This window comes from Medicago sativa, chromosome 3 (genome assembly GCF_051527215.1).
Source record: "Medicago sativa cultivar Bolivia chromosome 3, Bolivia_mono, whole genome shotgun sequence".
Taxonomy (NCBI): domain Eukaryota; kingdom Viridiplantae; phylum Streptophyta; class Magnoliopsida; order Fabales; family Fabaceae; genus Medicago; species Medicago sativa.
In genome coordinates, this window is record NC_140751.1 from 80829970 (window position 1) to 80847908 (window position 17939).

A 17939-nucleotide genomic window follows, 5' to 3' on the forward strand; every position below is an offset into this window, starting at 1 on the left:
TCACTCCTATTATCTTTTATTTATTAAAGTTAATCCGAATGCTAATTGTTGCCCTAATTTTAACCTAAATTCAGTGCTTGCTTTTATTGTATTACCCCTGTTTGAAATATCAAATTGCAGAAATCTCCTATTTAAAAAAAAACATATCACTCCTATTATCTTTTATTTATTAAAGTTAACCCGGAATGCTAATTGTTGCCCTAATTTTAACCTAAATTCAGTGCTTGGTTATATTGTATTACCCCTGTTTGAAATATCATATTGCAGAAATCTCATATTTAAAAAAAAAAAAACAAATCACTCATATTATCTTTTATTTATTAAAGTTAACCCAAATGCTAATTGTTGCCCTAATTTTAACCTAAATTCAGTGTTTACTTTTACTGTATTACCCCTGTTTGAGATATCAGATTGCAGAAATCTCCAATTTATTTTTTTTTTTTAAAAAAACAAATCACTCCTATTAACAAATTGTTCCTATTTTGATTGCAAGACATAAATCGTATTGTTCCTAATCGTTTCCTACTAAACAGATAAACGTAAAAAAAAAAAAAACAAATCACTCCTATTAACAAATTGTTCCTATTTTGTTTGCAAGACAAAAATCGTACAGATTTTGTTAATAGATTATTTCTCGCTGCTTCTGCTAATAGATTTTGTTACTGGCATCCATGGAGGTTGACTGGTCTAAACTCCCATAGAATTTATGAATTTGCTAATATCATTTGTGTAAGATGATGATATATGCAATGATTTTCAATGGGTATGAGTTTTTTCTTTCTCCACCATGTTTTGATATGTAGCTTTATTTTACAAATTGCAGATTTTGTTGATGGAAATGTGGACTTGAGGATATGCAGGTATGTTTGTTTATTTCACTTTCATTATGTAATTGTTTCATTACTAATATATTGTGCTCATCATTGACCCGTGCGATAGCATGAGTTAGCAAATTATGAGGTTTTGGTTGACATGAAGGCAATTTCCGTTATCTGTCTCATTTTACAATGACTATTAACAAGAGTCAGGGTCAGTCGTTGAAACATGTTGGTGTCTATCTACCGTCTCCTTTTTTTCACATGGACAATTGTACGTCGCAATATCAAGGGTTACTTCAAGGGATGGTTTAAAGATATTGATCAATGATGAGGACGGCGAAGATACCGATGTGACATCAAATATGGTCTACAAAGAAGTTTTCCATAACATATAAATTTAATGTGTAGGAATTTGTTTTATACTATTGTTTTTCTTGCATATTGGTACTATTTATATGTCCACAAACATCATATTTTCTTTTCTTCACTAAACTAAGCCATTAAATTTATATGTTATGTTACAATACCAGGGTCGATGTCATGAAAATATTTTAATATGGTACAGTACAAACGTTTGTGGTAATTAATATTATGAATTGAATTATACTATTATTTCCATTCAACTAAACTATTTTGATACATATTAGCACTTAATATATTTATCGATATGACCCGTGCGATAGCACGGGTCAATGGTCTAGTAGGTAGTCTATAATAATGATCATATACATCATTAATTGAAAGAATGTAAATTTTTGTTTATAATAATGATTGAGAATGTATTAGATAAAGCTTCACGGATAGACAGAAATAGGAGGAAGAAGAAAACATGGTCCCGTTTACAAAGCAATGAGAGTCCTAGGCATGCATGTAGTATGGGTGGTGCCATAAAACATGGTCTCATTTTTCAGGGGCACCAAATTTAATTCTACCATTGTGACAGTACGGATGTGAGGTTGGGTGATTTCTTGGTCCTCTGCCGGTTTGTGTGAAACATTAGTATAAATGAATTGTTAATAATTTTAGAACAAAAAGTTTAAGAAAATAAAATTAGTATAACCAACAGTATAACACTGTCATAATTCACACGGAGAACCTGAAATGTCAGGGATGACCCTGATTTAAAGGATTATTTTTATCCCTAAAAATGAAGAAACAATGTTCAATATAATGTGTACATAATATCCAGATTCATGTTTTATGTACCTCCTCTGGCTTAACTGGTGGACACTTATCAGGTTGCCTAACAATGTAAATTTCATCACCAGCGGTCCCATACAAGTCTTGATTGCGGTTCCAAATCCATAATGCATGAGTTTCATTCTTCACCTGCAAGTTAATTACTCTACCACTTAGTAAGATATAAGTAAGATAATTGTGTAGACTAGAGAAGGAAATATTACCTCTAGGATCCCATGACCGAAGCTGCTTTCGCGAAAAGCACTATAATCAGGCTGTTGGTCCCAACAGAATTTACCTGTTGCTGGACTGGAAGAAAAATTGAAGGCGCAGAAGCCTCTCATAAATTTATCTGGTGTAGTTAATGGTTCAGGACAGTTTCCTGGTTCATCTGCATGAGTAATTGCCATCTTTTCCCGATTACCACCGTCACCAACTGTGATATAAACAGGACCGCAGGGATCCAATGTGTAGTTATATACACGGTTTGATCTCTCATAGGCATGAACCTGTTCAATTTTCTCGTAAGAATTTTGTATCTTGAGAATAATAACAATTATAAATAATGAAAACAAGAAGATGCTTACATGTCCGTTAAAGACAATGTCAACACCATATTTATATAGTAAATCTTCCATCTCGACCCTCATACACTCCGCTTCTCTATAATGTGACTTGTAAGTGCTGTACCAAGGTGCATGCCACGTAGCTACCAGCCACGGAGTTACTTCCCTGTCAAGAGAAGCCAAATCCTTTTCCAACCATTTGTATTGATCCCCTGCAATAAAAAAAAGGGATGATACTAAAAGTGAATCAATAAGGACTATCAATCGTGTAGAAGAAACCAGAAGAAAATGATGAACCAAGAGTTAACCTGATTTGTCGTATGATATGTAGGAACCGAGCATTATAAAATGTATTCCTCCAGCATTGAAAGAATAATATAAAGTTGAAGATGACCCACTCTCTTCCGACGGAAATGCAAATCGAGAACTATAAGCAACAAATGTCTTGTTTTCAGCTTGTTCTTCTATCTCATGATTCCCTTCTATTACCATTACGGGGACACTAGAAATCAATGGTTCCATGTACCTGAATAAATAAATAATCAAGATTAATTTCATAAACTGAGTTTGAACCAAGAAATCTCAAGTCAAAATTAAGATGAAGTGAAAAATTTACCTTCCCCAATAATCCCAACGTGGTTGATATGTTTCATGGATGGGAGTATTTGAAAATGAACAAGAGTAGCAATCTGAACCAGTACCATTAGTAAGATACATGTTAGCATAACTAGCATCTCCAACCAATAGAATAAGATCAGGATGATTGCTGATCATATGATTGACAGTGGATGTGGTATTGTATGTAAGACCTAAGTCTCCAACCACCGCGATTCTGCTAGGGTAACTCTTGGGGCCTGAAACTGGCATTGTTCTGAAATAATGAACATCACTCATTGCTGACAAAGAAGGATCTCCGCATTGATATTGATATAGTGTGTTAGGTTTTAATCCTGCAGCAAAGAGAGTAGGAGTTCTACGTTAGTTCTTCAAAAATAACCAGGCATATGTAAGCTTGACTTGAGTTGACTTAGAATGACTAGGCAATGAATTAATGACTTTAAAACATGTTTTTCCTTTTCAAATCTTTCCTTCCTCTTAAAATTTGAGTTGTGTCTAATTTTTAATGAATGTTCAGGCCATGTAGTTATCTAATGTGAAACTCTCAACGCCTTTCGCGCCCATAACTAAATCTCTGAAGTGTTGACACGAACACCAAACACATATTGACACAGACATGTAGACATTGATAACTATTTAAGAAAATGAAACTGATTGAATGTAATCACATGTGCTACTGTCGCATGAGTGTTGAACACCAAGGACTGACATGTTGGGCGCTCATGCCTTCAACCCTGAAGTATCGGTGTACATAACCTATAGCTACTAATTTGGCCATATGACTAGTACCTGTACTAAGTCAAAGTGTTAATGTACCTGTGATACGAACATGATGTATAATTCCAGAAGTATAGTTGTGAAGTCCTTCAAAAGGATATAGCTGACTATACACAAGGGAATAACCAACAGCTTGACCATTCATTGATCTTCCAAACCTTCCATATCGAACTATGCTACCAACTGTTTCAGGATTTAATGGTTCTATATTCTCCCCAATTTGGAATTCTCCTGCAAATATAATTCAAAAATGTCATGTCTAGTACTAATTTCTTCTTTTCACTAAAATCATCTTTGCTATTAAAAAAATATTAATGAAATTGGTGACGGTAGTTGAAAAGTAATTCTGTAACATCAAAATGAAAAAATTCTTATCAACTTAATGCATTAATTCATACTGACAAATTTTGTCAATAGTGGAATGAAGAAAGAGCTACCGACACCTAGAGAGTATAGAGTGAGTCAGTGTACTTCCTCGATCAATTCTTCCATTCAGTGCATGTGAAAGTGACATTAATTGTATTTGGAGAAAAACAAAAACAGAAAACTGATTTATTTGTCTTAATATATTACTCCCTCCATTCTAGCATCTACAATCGTGAGGTCTTCACCATTTAAGACCTGGTACCTAATAGATACTTCCATTGGGGGAAAAAAAATTGGAGGTCTTAAAAGATCCAAGGTCTAACTTAAGACCCCCATTCTTAAATAGGCCCACATCACTTTTTATTAAAATAATAATTTTCATGGTTATTAAATAATATTTGTGGGACCCTATTAGACCCTTTGTTAGAGGATCTCCATTGGAGTGGTTGAGTATCTATTAAGTACTATTATTAAAAAATTATTAAAAAATGATGTGTCCATGTGGGACCCATTTAAGACCTCAAAATTGAGGGTCTCCATTGTGGATGCTCTAAGAGTAGCATACTTCGTCCTTTCCTTTTCCTTTGAGTGTCCATTTTAAAGTAAAAAAAAATATTGTTTCATACTTTATATCATTTTCAAAATTTAAAGTAGTCTTAATTATTCTCTTTTCTATTCACAAAAAAGTTAAAAAATAAAAATCGAAATTAATCTTCACTGTTAATTGCAGAAAGAGAAAAATTTGAAATGAGATAACAAATGTAATTAAGAGTAATATAAAAAAATGATCAAATTATTTATAAACTAATAACATTTATTATTATTTTTTAATCAAGTAAAATTTACTCCCTCCGATCCTATTTATTAGAAATTATTCAATAAAACTAAAAAGTGAATGATTTATTATAAATAGGACCGAAAGGAGGATTAGTTTTATTGATATGTGTAAACAACTTTAAAATGATAACTAAAAACAAATGACGTTTACAATTTTTAATGTAACAATTTTTTTCTTTCAATTATACCTCTATTTAATATTACATAGATCAATTCTTTATTTTTTTTTAATGTGTAAAATTATCTAAGACTTTGTTTTACAGTACCAGATTTTAAACTTATGACTTATATTTTATAAGTTCATCCACAAAAAAGACTTATTTGATAACATGTATATCTTATAATTTTTTCTCTTAATTTTACCTACGTTATCTTATTTGAAAAAATATTAATTGAACATATTTTTATGCTATTTTGTATTTAAAATTAATTCAATCATTATACATTCAGGCCCGGCTCTTGGGGGGTGCAAACAGCTCAATGGATCTGGGCCTCCCCAAGGTATGGGCCTCATATAAAAATTTATAGCCCAGTAAATAATAATAAATATATTTAGCGTTAGTTATATAACATGTTAGTTGAAGTGGTCTAGTGGCCTAGTCTTATATAACATGATTTTCCTTTCCTTTTTCTTCTATAATTAATATATTAATATATTTTTCTTTTCCTTTTTGCTACTATAATTAATATTTTTAGTATGACAAAGCTTTGACTTAGACATTATTTTTTATGGATTTGAAGTTCATCTATAATCTCTTCAATTTAGCCAAATTCTCCTTAATATATTTGATTATATATTTACAAATGAAAACATAATATAATTTTTTTTCTTCTTATTTTGTTAGAACACTTATTGTAATTTTTGGCCCATGCTTATTGTATAAGATAGTTAAACTCTAACAACAAATATTATAATTTTTTTTATTTGAAAGAACAAACATTATAATTATTCTCTAAAAAAAATATCATAAACCTTTTATTTTTGGCTTTGTACAAACTAAGGAAAAATATAACCTAGAAGATTGATAAAGATATTCGCTTGAATTGTATTTTTATATTATTGATTAGAATATTGATCTTTTATGTATTAGTTACAATAAACACCTTTTTTTAGTCTTTAACGATCTTATTTTCAATTTAAATGGATAATTGCTATTTTAAAAAAAATGTTTTTATTTTATTAGGGGGCCTATTTTTACATGAGAGCCGAGCCTCCAATTACCTAGGGACGGCCCTGTATACATTCAATCAGATTGTTTATTCACTATATATTATAGTTAGTTTATAAAATCTTTTTTACCATGAGTTAGTTTATAAGTTATTCACCACTACAATACTCTAAACTAAACTAGTTTATCAATTATCGGCCATTTTATGTTAAAGAGAGCCTAATATATCACTTATTGTGGCAGCAGTGAGAGAACTATTTACTAGTTCACGTGAACCAACGAACCACAACAAGAAAAAAAAAATGATAGCTTCATTCATGTGTAAGTGTAACCTGTTATTTCAAAGCACTTGTAATGAAGAAGATAATATAAGTGAAAGAAGGGTACCTGTAATCCAAGAAATCCAAACAGAGTCATGAGAGGTAGAGAGTGAGAGAGAGATTTGTTCAGGTTGAAAACCTTCGACATTTCTTTGAACAAGAGGATCTGTGTCTGGTATGTCCACGGCGTTTCCACGGAAGCTTTTGTCAAGAGGAACTGTCACTGGCTTGAAGGGTCCATCCAATGTGGTTGGAACTACACCATGAACAAGGATTGAACATAGTGAAAATAACAACAGAGACAGTGTAACAACATGAGGAGACACCAAAACAAAACCCATTTTTCAAATGTGAAGTTAGATAACTATGGAGTGAGCTAAATGGTCAAAGAATTGATGCTATTATAAAACAAAATGATGAAATATGATAATAGTTGTGCAAAACGAGGATTTTATTTTTAGTCATGAGAGGCTGGAAAGTACATTGTTTTTTAGGAAAGTACATTAAAGAATTGGATTTTTATTTATGGGACATTTGAAGAATTGAATATATTTATTAAATTAAATGTAAAGGAAGGACAAGTGGGTTCATATAACTTCTGAGTTCACATGATGAAGTGTTGTGAATTCCGGACTCAAATTTCACACCAATACAAACTATGATGTGTGGAGCAAGTATCAATGGCAACCAACAACCAAAATTAACCACAAGCAACAACAACAATATAAACCTAGTCTATAAACCAAGTGCATAGCAAAACCACAATCCAACCAAGGAATAAACAAGATAAAGAGAGTAAAGAAAAAGATAACAACACCAAGAAATGTTCACCCAGTTCGGTCCAACTTGACCTACTCTGGGGGAGAGATTGATCTCTCCAATCCACTATCAATGAGTTCTTACAAAGAGATACAAATGGGTTACAAGAAATTAGCTTCAACAAGCTCACAAAGAACAACCCTAATTTCTACCCATTTTCCCAATCTCACCAATGAACAAGACACTCATGAATTTTCACTCTCCCAAGGTGTTTACAATTGTTTCCCAACACTAGAATCTAACCCCCAAAAGAGAACCAACCCTTAGCATTTGATTTCACTAAGGGTCTTCTCTTTTGGTTTCACAAGACTCACCCATGTTGCTTACAAAAGACTCTTCACTCATGTGTTTCCCAACCCCATGAATCTTCCCCAAAAGGCACCAACCCTTTTCCCAAGAGCCCCCTCTTTTGGTTCTCCAAGATTCACATCTTGAAGCTTTGAACCTCACCCAAAGACCCTCAACCTTTAGTATCTAAAACCCTAAAAGTTCCCTCCTTTGGTTTCCATGAGATTCACCAAGCTTACCCAACAAAATGGGTCAAAGAATGCTTATAACGTGTTTCAGATCTGTCAAAATCGTGTCACGTTTGTCCAAATCGTGCCACGATTGATACGTACGACCCAAGGTACGACCAACCTTATCCTAAAAACGTGCCCAGCAAGCCGAAAATCGTGTCACGTTTTCCCAAAATCGTGTCACGTTTTCCCTCCAAGACAAACATGCATTCGGCCCTCAGAAATCGTGACACGGTTGCCAAATCGTGTCACGTTTCTTCACTTTTCCAAATCTTCAATTTTTGAGTCATAACACAACATGAAGGAATGAAGACAAGACAATTTTTGGTTGTTTCATTGTCTGAATGGAGCTGGATATATTCATAAATCTGGCTTACGTGATTGCTTGTAACCACCGTCAACATTTTGAACTCTCTTTACGCTCAAGTTTCAGTTTAGATAAGATATAGTATAGTTAGATGACATACCAAAAAAAAAAGATGTTATACATCTAGATGTGGTTTCTTTTCAAACTGCTCTTTATACTTTCGTAAAAGTACTCTTTATAAAAGTATGGTTATCGATGTATTTATCATTACCATAAATAAAATAAAAAAGAGTAAAATATATTGAATTAAAATTGATAAATGGACTTTACCTTAATAAGAATGCGTTAAGTTGAATATCGATGGAAGTTGTAGTGTTTTCATTGACATCGATTCTAGCAGTTTACTTTGTGACAATAAAGAAATTTGGATACCTGACTTTGTTTCTAATGAGGGGTAGAGGGCTGCACTTTTTGCTAAGTTATTTGGGGTTTACCATGATCTGCCGTTGGTAATCAATAACTTTATTCGACGGGTTATTTGCGAGATAGATTATTTAGAAGTCTTCTATCTTCTTCAACATCCGGATCACTCGCATATGCATGTTCTTTATTGGTGAATTTTTTTGGTTTGAAGGAGCGTATTTCTGACATTTCTTTCCAAATGTGCTTAGAGAGGGCAACTATTGCACAAATTTCTTGGTCAAGCTCGGGCATCTTTAAGGTTAGGTGTGACCTTTTGACCGACTCCCCCATCGGAGTTAAAGGCAGTGTTGCGGCTTGATGCCTCATACAGAACTCTGTTTTTATAGTTTCTTTTTCTTTTTCTTTTTTCCTTTGTCGTTCTAAAAAAAATGATACAAGTAGTATTAATTAGAAAAGGAGTCATTCAAATTGGAACTTTTTTTTAAATGGATCGCTCATTTTAGGACAGAAAAATATACAATATTTTTTTAGGCTAAAGTGTAACTTTGGCCCCCTATCTTTCAAAAAGTTGCGATTTTGGCCCCCTAACTTTGAAAACTACAATTTTGGCCCCCCATGTTTAGGGAAATATGCTCTTTTAACCCCCTAACATAAGGGAAATATGTCTTTTGACCCCTTATCTTTTCAAAATGTTGCGATTATGACCCCTTATCTTTTCAAAATGACCCCTTTTTTTGGACACGTGTCGCCTTCTCAGCAGTTTTCAAAGTTAGGGGGCCAAAATTGTAGTTTTCAAAGTTAGGGGGCCAAAATCGCAACTTTTTGAAAGATAAGGGGCCAAAGTTGCACTTTAGCCATTTTTTTATTGAATAAAAAATACTAATTGAGTTTCTTAATTCATATGTTTTTTTTAGTCAAGTTCTTAATTCATATGTTAATACCTTAAATGTAAAACAAATGAGATAAAGTTAGTCAGAAAAACAAATCAGACAAATGAGGTATTTTTTGAAGAGAAATTCCTTTTATCTTATAACTCTTATTTCCCCTCGCCCTAGAAAAAAGAAGTTTACACTCCCTCCGTTCTAAATTAGAAGTTGCTATGGAAAATTAAATAAAATTGTGTTAAATACAATACAAATGAATCATTAATGTTATTTTTTTTCTATTATATCCTTAACTATTTATTACTCTCTTTTCTTTTAATATTTTAATTTATTTTTCTCATTCCAATAGTTAAAGATAATTTTATAAAATAACTTGTAATTTCTCTTTGTCATACATAATTAGTTGTATTTCTTAAGTGTGAATTCGTCAAAACTACTTATAATTTAGGAACGAGAGAGAGAGAGAGAGTAACTCTTATTCTTCATGCGGAGAAAATTGTTGATACTAATCTTCAATTATACAGTCAAGGTTATGGCATTTTTTTCTATAGAAAGTTTGCGACTCTTATTCTTTGGGCGAAGAAAATTGTTGATAATGTAGAATCATACTTAAAGACATGTGATCTGAGTTTCTAAACACATCACTAACAAAAACAAATCAAATTAAAATTTTAATTTTAATTTCCATATGAAAATTCAAATTGAGAATAAATTGCTTGATATTCTATCTAGGAGTGAGTAAAAATAAAATTCCATCTTGGTATAGTGACAAAGTGGTTTGATTTAGAAAGAAAAAAAAATTACTTATATTATTGAAGAGAAAACAAAAGACAGAGTAAAAAAGAATGGGGAATTAGTCACTTTAGTTCCTGAATAGGAAATAGGTAGTCACTTTAGTCCCTGAATGCTGATAAATTACAAAATAGTCCTTGAATGTAGACTCTGTTAGTCAATTTAGTCCCTGAATGTAGACTTCGTTAGTCAATTTAGTCTCTGAATGTAGACTCTGTTAGTCACTTTAATCTTTGAAATTGACCAACAGAGTCTACATTCAGGGACTGTTTTACAATTTCTCTGCATTCAGGGACTAAAGTAGCTACTCCTTTTCCATTCAGGAACTAAAGTGACTGATTCCAAAAAAAGAATACAATCTGTTTGGTAAAATTAGCTGATAGCTGATAAGCTAGCTGATAGCTTTTAGCTGATAAGCTAGCTGATAGCTTTTAGCTGATAAGTTAGCTGATAGCTTTTAGCTGATAAGCTAGTTGAAGTGTTTGGTAAAATTAGCTGATAGCTTTTGCTTTGAATAATAAGGGTAAATATGGAAGAAAAAATGAGAAGCTAAAAGCTATAAGCTCAAAAGTTACTTGAAGTAGCTTCTGAAAAATAGCTTATAAGCTCCTGAAATAAGCTATAAGCTCGTTGTACCAAACAGAGCAAAGTGTTACCAAAGAAAACTTTTTTTGTCAAATGAGCTTATAAGCTAAAAGCTAAGAGCTAAAAGCTCTTTTTTTGGGTTTACCAAACAGAGCCAAAGATGGACGACTTCTGTAAACTTAGCGTGTGCTCCTAATGGTAAGGATGGGAACAATTGGGCAGAGCTATACTTTACACGAAGAAAAATTTATCTTATACTCCTACAAATATCCCCCCACTCCCAAAATCACACTAATCGACTTTCATAAGTTTTTTGGAGTTAAAAATATCAAGTTTAAGTACATTGTTGTAAATGCCATAAAGAAAATATGGGCATTGATAGATTAAATCTATGAAGCCCCGATACGGATACGGGTGCGGGTACGATACGATACGGATACGCAGATACATATTTTTTTTTTTAAATTTAGGATACGATATAGTTAGGATACGTTAACAAAAATTTATAATAAAACTTATATGCATATAAAATACTTGAATAAAATTAACACTGATTACTCTTCATTATTGTATTATTATAAAAGTTGCAATTTTTTAAAAATAATACATGTGATCAAAACAATTTTTTTTGAAAGTTTTCTTATAAACCATGTTACATTTTCATATGTTGGGATATCGAGAGAAACATCATTAAAAGAACTCAACACAAATTTTATCAAATGTTGATTAACTGAATCACATCTCTCGCTACGTTCATCCTAAGAAATATAATTTTAAGTGTTTCATCGAGAAACAATTCTATTAATGCATATCTAAAATTGAATCATATACATCTATAATGAATTTTTACAATATTGTCTCACTTTTTTACTCTTCATCTTTTTCTATGATACATATATGTGAAATATCTTAGAAGTATCCTTGTGTATCTGTGGAGTATCACATAAGTATCCGATAAAATATGTATTAAAATTTAAAATAATTAATTCTGATACTTCGTGGGTACGTATCCGCGAGTATCCGTGAAATATCGATATCCGATACGTATCCGATACGGGTACGTCTCCGTTTTAGAGTATCCGGGCTTCATAAGATTAAATATAGTTTTAATTTGGTTTTTATCAAAACTGATACTTCAATTTTTTTTTAATGCAAATATGAAAAAATAAAGTACAAAGAGAAAAGGTGAGAAGTAGTACAAGAAGCACCCAAACCCAAGAGTATCACAATGCAAATACAAGCCATAATAGGAAAAATAAACACAAAGGACCAAAATAATGTCGACAAAAACAAAGACTCCAATCAAGAACGAGTAGACCAACCCAACACCACTACACCCAGCCGACAACAAGCACCACCAATGAACGAGAGAAGGAACGGTGTAACCCCAACCAAAGCGCCCGAAAGCAGGCAAGAAGCCAACAAAATCAATGCAACTCATCAAGGCCCCTTCACAAATCTCTCTACGTTCCAACACAAGACATGTTCCACCTCCCACTCATAGTACATGAATCTTACCTAGAAACCATTTCCAAGAGGAGAATTATACCCTATCAACCAAATGCTCCCTAGAGGTAATCCTCCCGTAGGAGATTAGGCCGTTTCATGATTTTCAGATCGATCACACAATAATATGTCAAACTAATGCCGAACGTGATGGAGCTCGCTTCCCTTTAATAGTTCTACAACAAAAATACAAAAATAAAAATTAAAAACTAATACAATTAATAGTAGAAAATTTCCATAATTTGCACAGAGCACTTGACATCTTAAAGATATGCCTAATTTAAAGGATTATTTATCCCTAAGAATGAAAAAACAATGGTCAATATAATTTGTACATAATATCCAAATTCATGTTTTATGTACCTCCTCTGGCTTAACTGGTGGACACTTATCAGGTTGCCTAACAATGTAAATCTCATCACCAGCGCTCCCATAAAAGTCTTGATTGCGGTGCCAAATCCATAGTGCATGAGTTTCATTCTTAACCTGCAAGTTAATTACTCTACCGCTTAGTTTGTTGTACTCCTACTCAATTGATTGATGTTTCAAGTGTCACTAATATGCATGAACCAATATTGCGGAAATATTTGCATTTCACCAAAATCATAAGACTTAATGACCTTTTCAATTCAATTGATACTTGACCAGGTTGAAAATACAATTACCACAAATAAAGAGAGTACATGCAATGAAGAAACATGGTTTTCAGTTTTCAAGTTGAATAATTCAAATGTTGTATATTTGTTAAGCCCTTTCTAGAAAGTAAAAATGTAAGATAAATGTGTAGAGACTAGATAAGGAAAGATTACCTCTAGAATCCCATGACCAAAGCTGCTTTCACGGAAAGCGCTATAATCAGGCTGTTGGTCCCAACAGAATTTACCTGCTGCTGGACCAGATGTAAAATTAAAGGCGCAGAAGCCACCCATAAATTTATCTGGTGTAGTTGATGGTTCTGGACAGTTTCCTGGTTCATCGGCATGAGCAATTGCCATCTTTTCTCGGTTACCACCGTCACCAACAGTAATATAAACAGGACCGCAGGGATCCAATGTGTAGTTATATACACGGTTTGATCTCTCATAGGCATGAACCTGTTCAATGTTCTCATGAGAATTTTGTATCTTGAGAATAATAACAATTATTTAGTAATGAAAACAACAAGGTGCTTACATGCCCATTGAAGACAATGTCAACACCATATTTATATAGTAAATCTTCCATCTCCACCCTCATACACTCCACTTCTCTATAATGTGCTATGTAAGTGCTGTACCAAGGTGCATGCCATGTAGCTACCAACCATGGAGTTACTTCCCTATCAAGAGAAGCCAAATCTTTCTCCAACCATTTGTACTGGTCCCCTGCAATAAAAGAAGGATGACACTTGAAGTGGATCCAATTAGGACTGTCAATTGTGTAGAAGAAACCAGAAGAAAATGATGAACCTAGAGTTAACCTGATTTGTCGTATGATATGTAGGCGCCGAGCATTATAAAATGTATTCCACCAGCATTGAAAGAATAATAGAAAGTGGATGATGATCCACTCTCTTCTGACGGAAATGCAAATCGAGAACTATAAGCAACAAATGTCTTGTTCTCAGCTTGTTCTTCTATCTCATGATTCCCTTCCACTACCATTATTGGGACACTAGCAATCAGAGGTTCCATGTACCTGAATCAATAATCCACATTGATTCGATTGAACCAATAAATCTCAAAATCAAAATCAAGACAATGACAAGACTAGCACCATGTGTGTAAACCAGCTATAACAGAAAGATTCATAGTGAAGTTAGTGAAGCTAAATTTTACCTTCCCCAATAATCCCAACGCGGTTGATATGTTTCCTGGATGGGGGTATTAGAAAACGAGCAAGAATAGCAATCTGAACCAGTACCATTAGTAAGATACAGGTTAGCATAAGTTACATCACCAACCAATAGAATAAGATCGGGATGATTTCCAGTCATATGATTGACAGTGGATGTGGTATTGTATGTAAGACCTAAGTCTCCGACCACTGCGATTCTACTAGGGTAGCTCTTGGGGCCTGAAACTGGCATTGTCCTGAAATAATGAACATCACTCATTGCTGGTAAAGAAGGATCTCCGCATTGATATTGGTATAGAGTGTTGGGTTTCAATCCTGCAGTAAAGAGAATGGAATTTTAATCAGTTCTTCACAGCAAACCTACTTGTAAAGTAGAGACAGCCCACCACCTATAAATTATGAAGCATTGACATGGAGACTAAACACATATTGACACTGAGATGTAAATACCGGTAACAATTTAAAGAAATGAAAGTAATTGAATGTAATCATGTGTGTTCTTATGATTGTCAAACACTAACAAATATTGGACACTCATACATGCCTTCATGCTGAGGTATCAGCGCTACATAGTCTATAAATACTAATTTGGCCATATTTGATACTGCCAGTACTCTGAACACTTCCCTTTCAAGACATGGGTCAATTTACTTGGATAAAAAAGCTGGTGCATGTGAGACAAAAGGATGCTTAAAGCCTATAAAGCTCGAATACTCAACAAAATTATTTGCCTGTATTGGACACCAATAGTCTGTGGATACTCACTGATACGTACTCTAGAAGTACCAGAATTTCTTTTTTTAATGTGTATCCTAGAAAAGCTGAAGGTATATAAAAGGTGAGACTAAGTTATGAGAATTCAGTGGAGATGTACGTGATTCAATTTAAGTTGGTGCTAGATCTTTGGAATCGGTAGAATGATCTCTTAATGAATCAGACTTAAAATTCATGTATTTTATGGGGAAGAAGGTAATGAGAGAAGAGACTTAATTTGTTAACATGACACAAAGGTTGTTTTGAGTTATTTTACTGATGTTTTTGTTGATATCATGTAATAGGAATGAAATAGATTATGATTTATAACTTTATAAGAAAGCTCTACCCTCTGTGTTCTTATCAAAGTATTATTTTTTTTGCAATTGTGATCTTTATAATTATATATTAATGAAGAACGATCAATGTATATTCCTTTCATGTATTTTACATGAATATAAGGTTTATTATAAAAAAAATTGTTAAAAGTATCTAAGTTGTATCCTATCTTCATTCTTGAATTTTAAAATATTTGCATATCCGCGTATCCGTATCGTATCGCATCCGCACTACTATGTATCATATTTGGGCTTTATAGCTTATAGCCCAAGTCAAAGTGTTAATATACCTGTGAGACGAACATGATGTATAATTCCAGAAGTGTAGTTCTGAAGTCCTTCAAAAGGATATAGCTGACTATACACAAGGGAATAACCAACAGCTTGGCCATTCATTGACTTTCCAAACCTTCCATATTGAACTATGCTATCAACTGTTTCAGGATCTAATGGTTCTATATTCTCCCCAATTTGGAATTCTCCTGCAAATGTAATCTAACAATTATATTCAAATAAACAGACACTACTTATATATTGACATTAAATTAACGCAATCCCAAAATATGGCCTTGAGACAACAGAAAAAATCAACTTACAATTGGTACTAAGAGCATCTCCAATGGGAGGTCCTTACTTAACAAGGACCACTCCCCGTTAGGGACCCTCCATTGGAGGAAGAAAAATTGAGTCCCCGTTAAGGAACGGGCAACTATATAAGGACCCTCTCTCTCCTAGATAACTAACGGGTCCCACGTTTAAAAAAGTAATAAAATGTGTACTACTTGGTCCCACTTACATAAAGAAGTAATAAAATGTGTACTACTTGGTCCCACTTGCATAAAGAAGTAATAAAATGTGTACTACTTGGTCCCACTTGTAAAAATGAGTAATAGATAAATTATTTTTGTTTAATATGTAAAGATAGTGGGACATATTTAAGTATTTTTCATTGGAGTCCTTATTAGTGTATTGCCATTGGAGTCATTGAGTCCTTAATAGGTACTTTTATTAAAAAATTATTAATAAGTGATGTGTCACGTGGGGTCCATTTAAGGAGTCCTTGTTAGGGAACTACCATTGTGGATGCTCTAAAGGTTCCAATGAACGAAATTGGTGAGGTTAGTACTAGTAGTTCAAAAACCTCAAAATGCATTAACTCAAAATAAAAGTTTTGCCAATTATGGAATGAAGAAAGAGTTATCACCAAATAGAGAGTGAGAGTCGGTGTACTTGCTCTCTCAATCCTTCCATTCGGTGCATGTGAAAACGACATTAATTCCATTTAGAAAAAAATGGACATGTTGTAAATTATTCATCTTAAAAGGTGAATTTTAGTCACTTAAAAAAAAAACGACACTACGACAGAATCTAAATTTTTTTATTAGTGTAAATCATATACTATTCATATGAAAAACATTAATCTATAAGCGATAAAAAAATCACGCCATTACATCAGGGAAGAATTTGGAGATAACAAAATTGTACCACGCACCTCTCAAAAAATTGTACCATGCATTATATACACAAAACGTTGAAGCACCGTAATGTTTAAAAATTATAATTGATTTCTAAGTTTGTTAATATTAACGTTAATTATTTATTTTTCATTTTTAACACATAAAAGATATTTTTATCTATGTACAACCACACCCCTCAAAAATCTATGTATAACTATACAATCAGTGTGCAATTTATCTCACATCATTGCAGATTTAATTATTCATAAATGAAATTGATCAATAGTTTTTAGCGGATGCAATGTTCAATTTTTAGTGGAAAATAATTAAATTATTCAACGAGTTCAAGCAAAATAAATAATTTAGTGGGGGCATTGTGCCCCAAATTGACTTCGAGTGCATTGTCCGGACACATAACATTGACACAATAATAATTTAAAAAGGTGTAAGTGATTGAACACAACTATATTTGTCGATGTCATGTAGGCCGACGTGATATTCAATCTAAGGTGTTGCTACCTAGTTCATTTGTGACCTCTTATTTGAAGTTGGAGAATAAGATTAGAAAGTACATTAGTAAGGAAGAAGATAATAAGTGGAAGAAGGGAAGTGGAGTACCTGTAATCCAAGAAATCCAAACAGAGTCATGGGAGGTAGAGAGTGAGAGAGAAATTTGTTCAGGTTGACAAGCTTCAACATTTCTTTGAACAAGAGGATCTGTGTCTGGTATGTCCACAGCGTTTCCACGGAAGCTCTTGTCTAGAGGAACTGTCACAGGCTTGAAGGGTCCATCCAGTGTGGTTGGAACTCCACCATGTACAAGGATTGAACTTAGTGATAATAACAACAGAGACAGTGTAACAACATGAGGAGGCACCAAGACAGAACCCATTTTTCAGATGTGAGATATAACTAGAATGTTGGTGTGTATAAATAAGAAGGATTGTGGAGGGTCAAAGAGTTGATGCTGTTAGAAAACAGAGCGGTGAACATATGATATATATAATGGTGCAAAGATGATGTTAACATTCTCTTTTGAACACGCACGCTCTTGTTAAATGAAATCAACTT

The 17939-nt window shown here is 33.2% G+C and overlaps 2 protein-coding genes across 5 annotated transcripts; both read right to left on the reverse strand.

Annotated features, from left to right (window-relative positions):
• Positions 1-1853: 1853 nt before the first annotated feature.
• LOC146940769 (purple acid phosphatase 15-like) lies at positions 1854-7260 on the reverse strand. Of its 2 annotated transcripts, XM_085754495.1 has the most exons (7): positions 6718-7260; positions 3998-4189; positions 3180-3513; positions 2872-3089; positions 2585-2775; positions 2222-2506; positions 1854-2147 (listed from the first exon to the last, which is right to left on the reverse strand). In XM_085754495.1, exons 1-7 carry the CDS (start codon positions 6989-6991, stop codon positions 2010-2012), a joined length of 1632 nt encoding a protein of 543 aa, XP_085610621.1. In that variant the 5' UTR covers positions 6992-7260; the 3' UTR covers positions 1854-2009. The 2 variants fall into 2 exon arrangements, with proteins under 2 accessions (XP_085610621.1, XP_085610620.1); XM_085754494.1 differs by having other exon boundaries at positions 2222-2775; positions 6718-7047.
• A 4889-nt stretch (positions 7261-12149) lies between these two features.
• LOC146940770 (purple acid phosphatase 15-like) lies at positions 12150-17939 on the reverse strand. 3 transcript variants are annotated; one of them, XM_085754499.1, is made up of 9 exons: positions 17487-17885; positions 15702-15893; positions 14495-14635; positions 14302-14374; positions 13944-14161; positions 13658-13848; positions 13294-13578; positions 12848-12970; positions 12150-12660 (listed from the first exon to the last, which is right to left on the reverse strand). In XM_085754499.1, the coding sequence occupies exons 1-9, from the start codon at positions 17758-17760 to the stop codon at positions 12652-12654; spliced, it is 1506 nt and encodes a 501-aa protein (XP_085610625.1). In that variant the 5' UTR covers positions 17761-17885; the 3' UTR covers positions 12150-12651. The 3 variants fall into 3 exon arrangements, with proteins under 3 accessions (XP_085610625.1, XP_085610623.1, XP_085610622.1); XM_085754497.1 differs by having other exon boundaries at positions 14302-14635; positions 17487-17939; XM_085754496.1 differs by lacking the exon at positions 12150-12660 and having other exon boundaries at positions 12703-12970; positions 14302-14635; positions 17487-17939.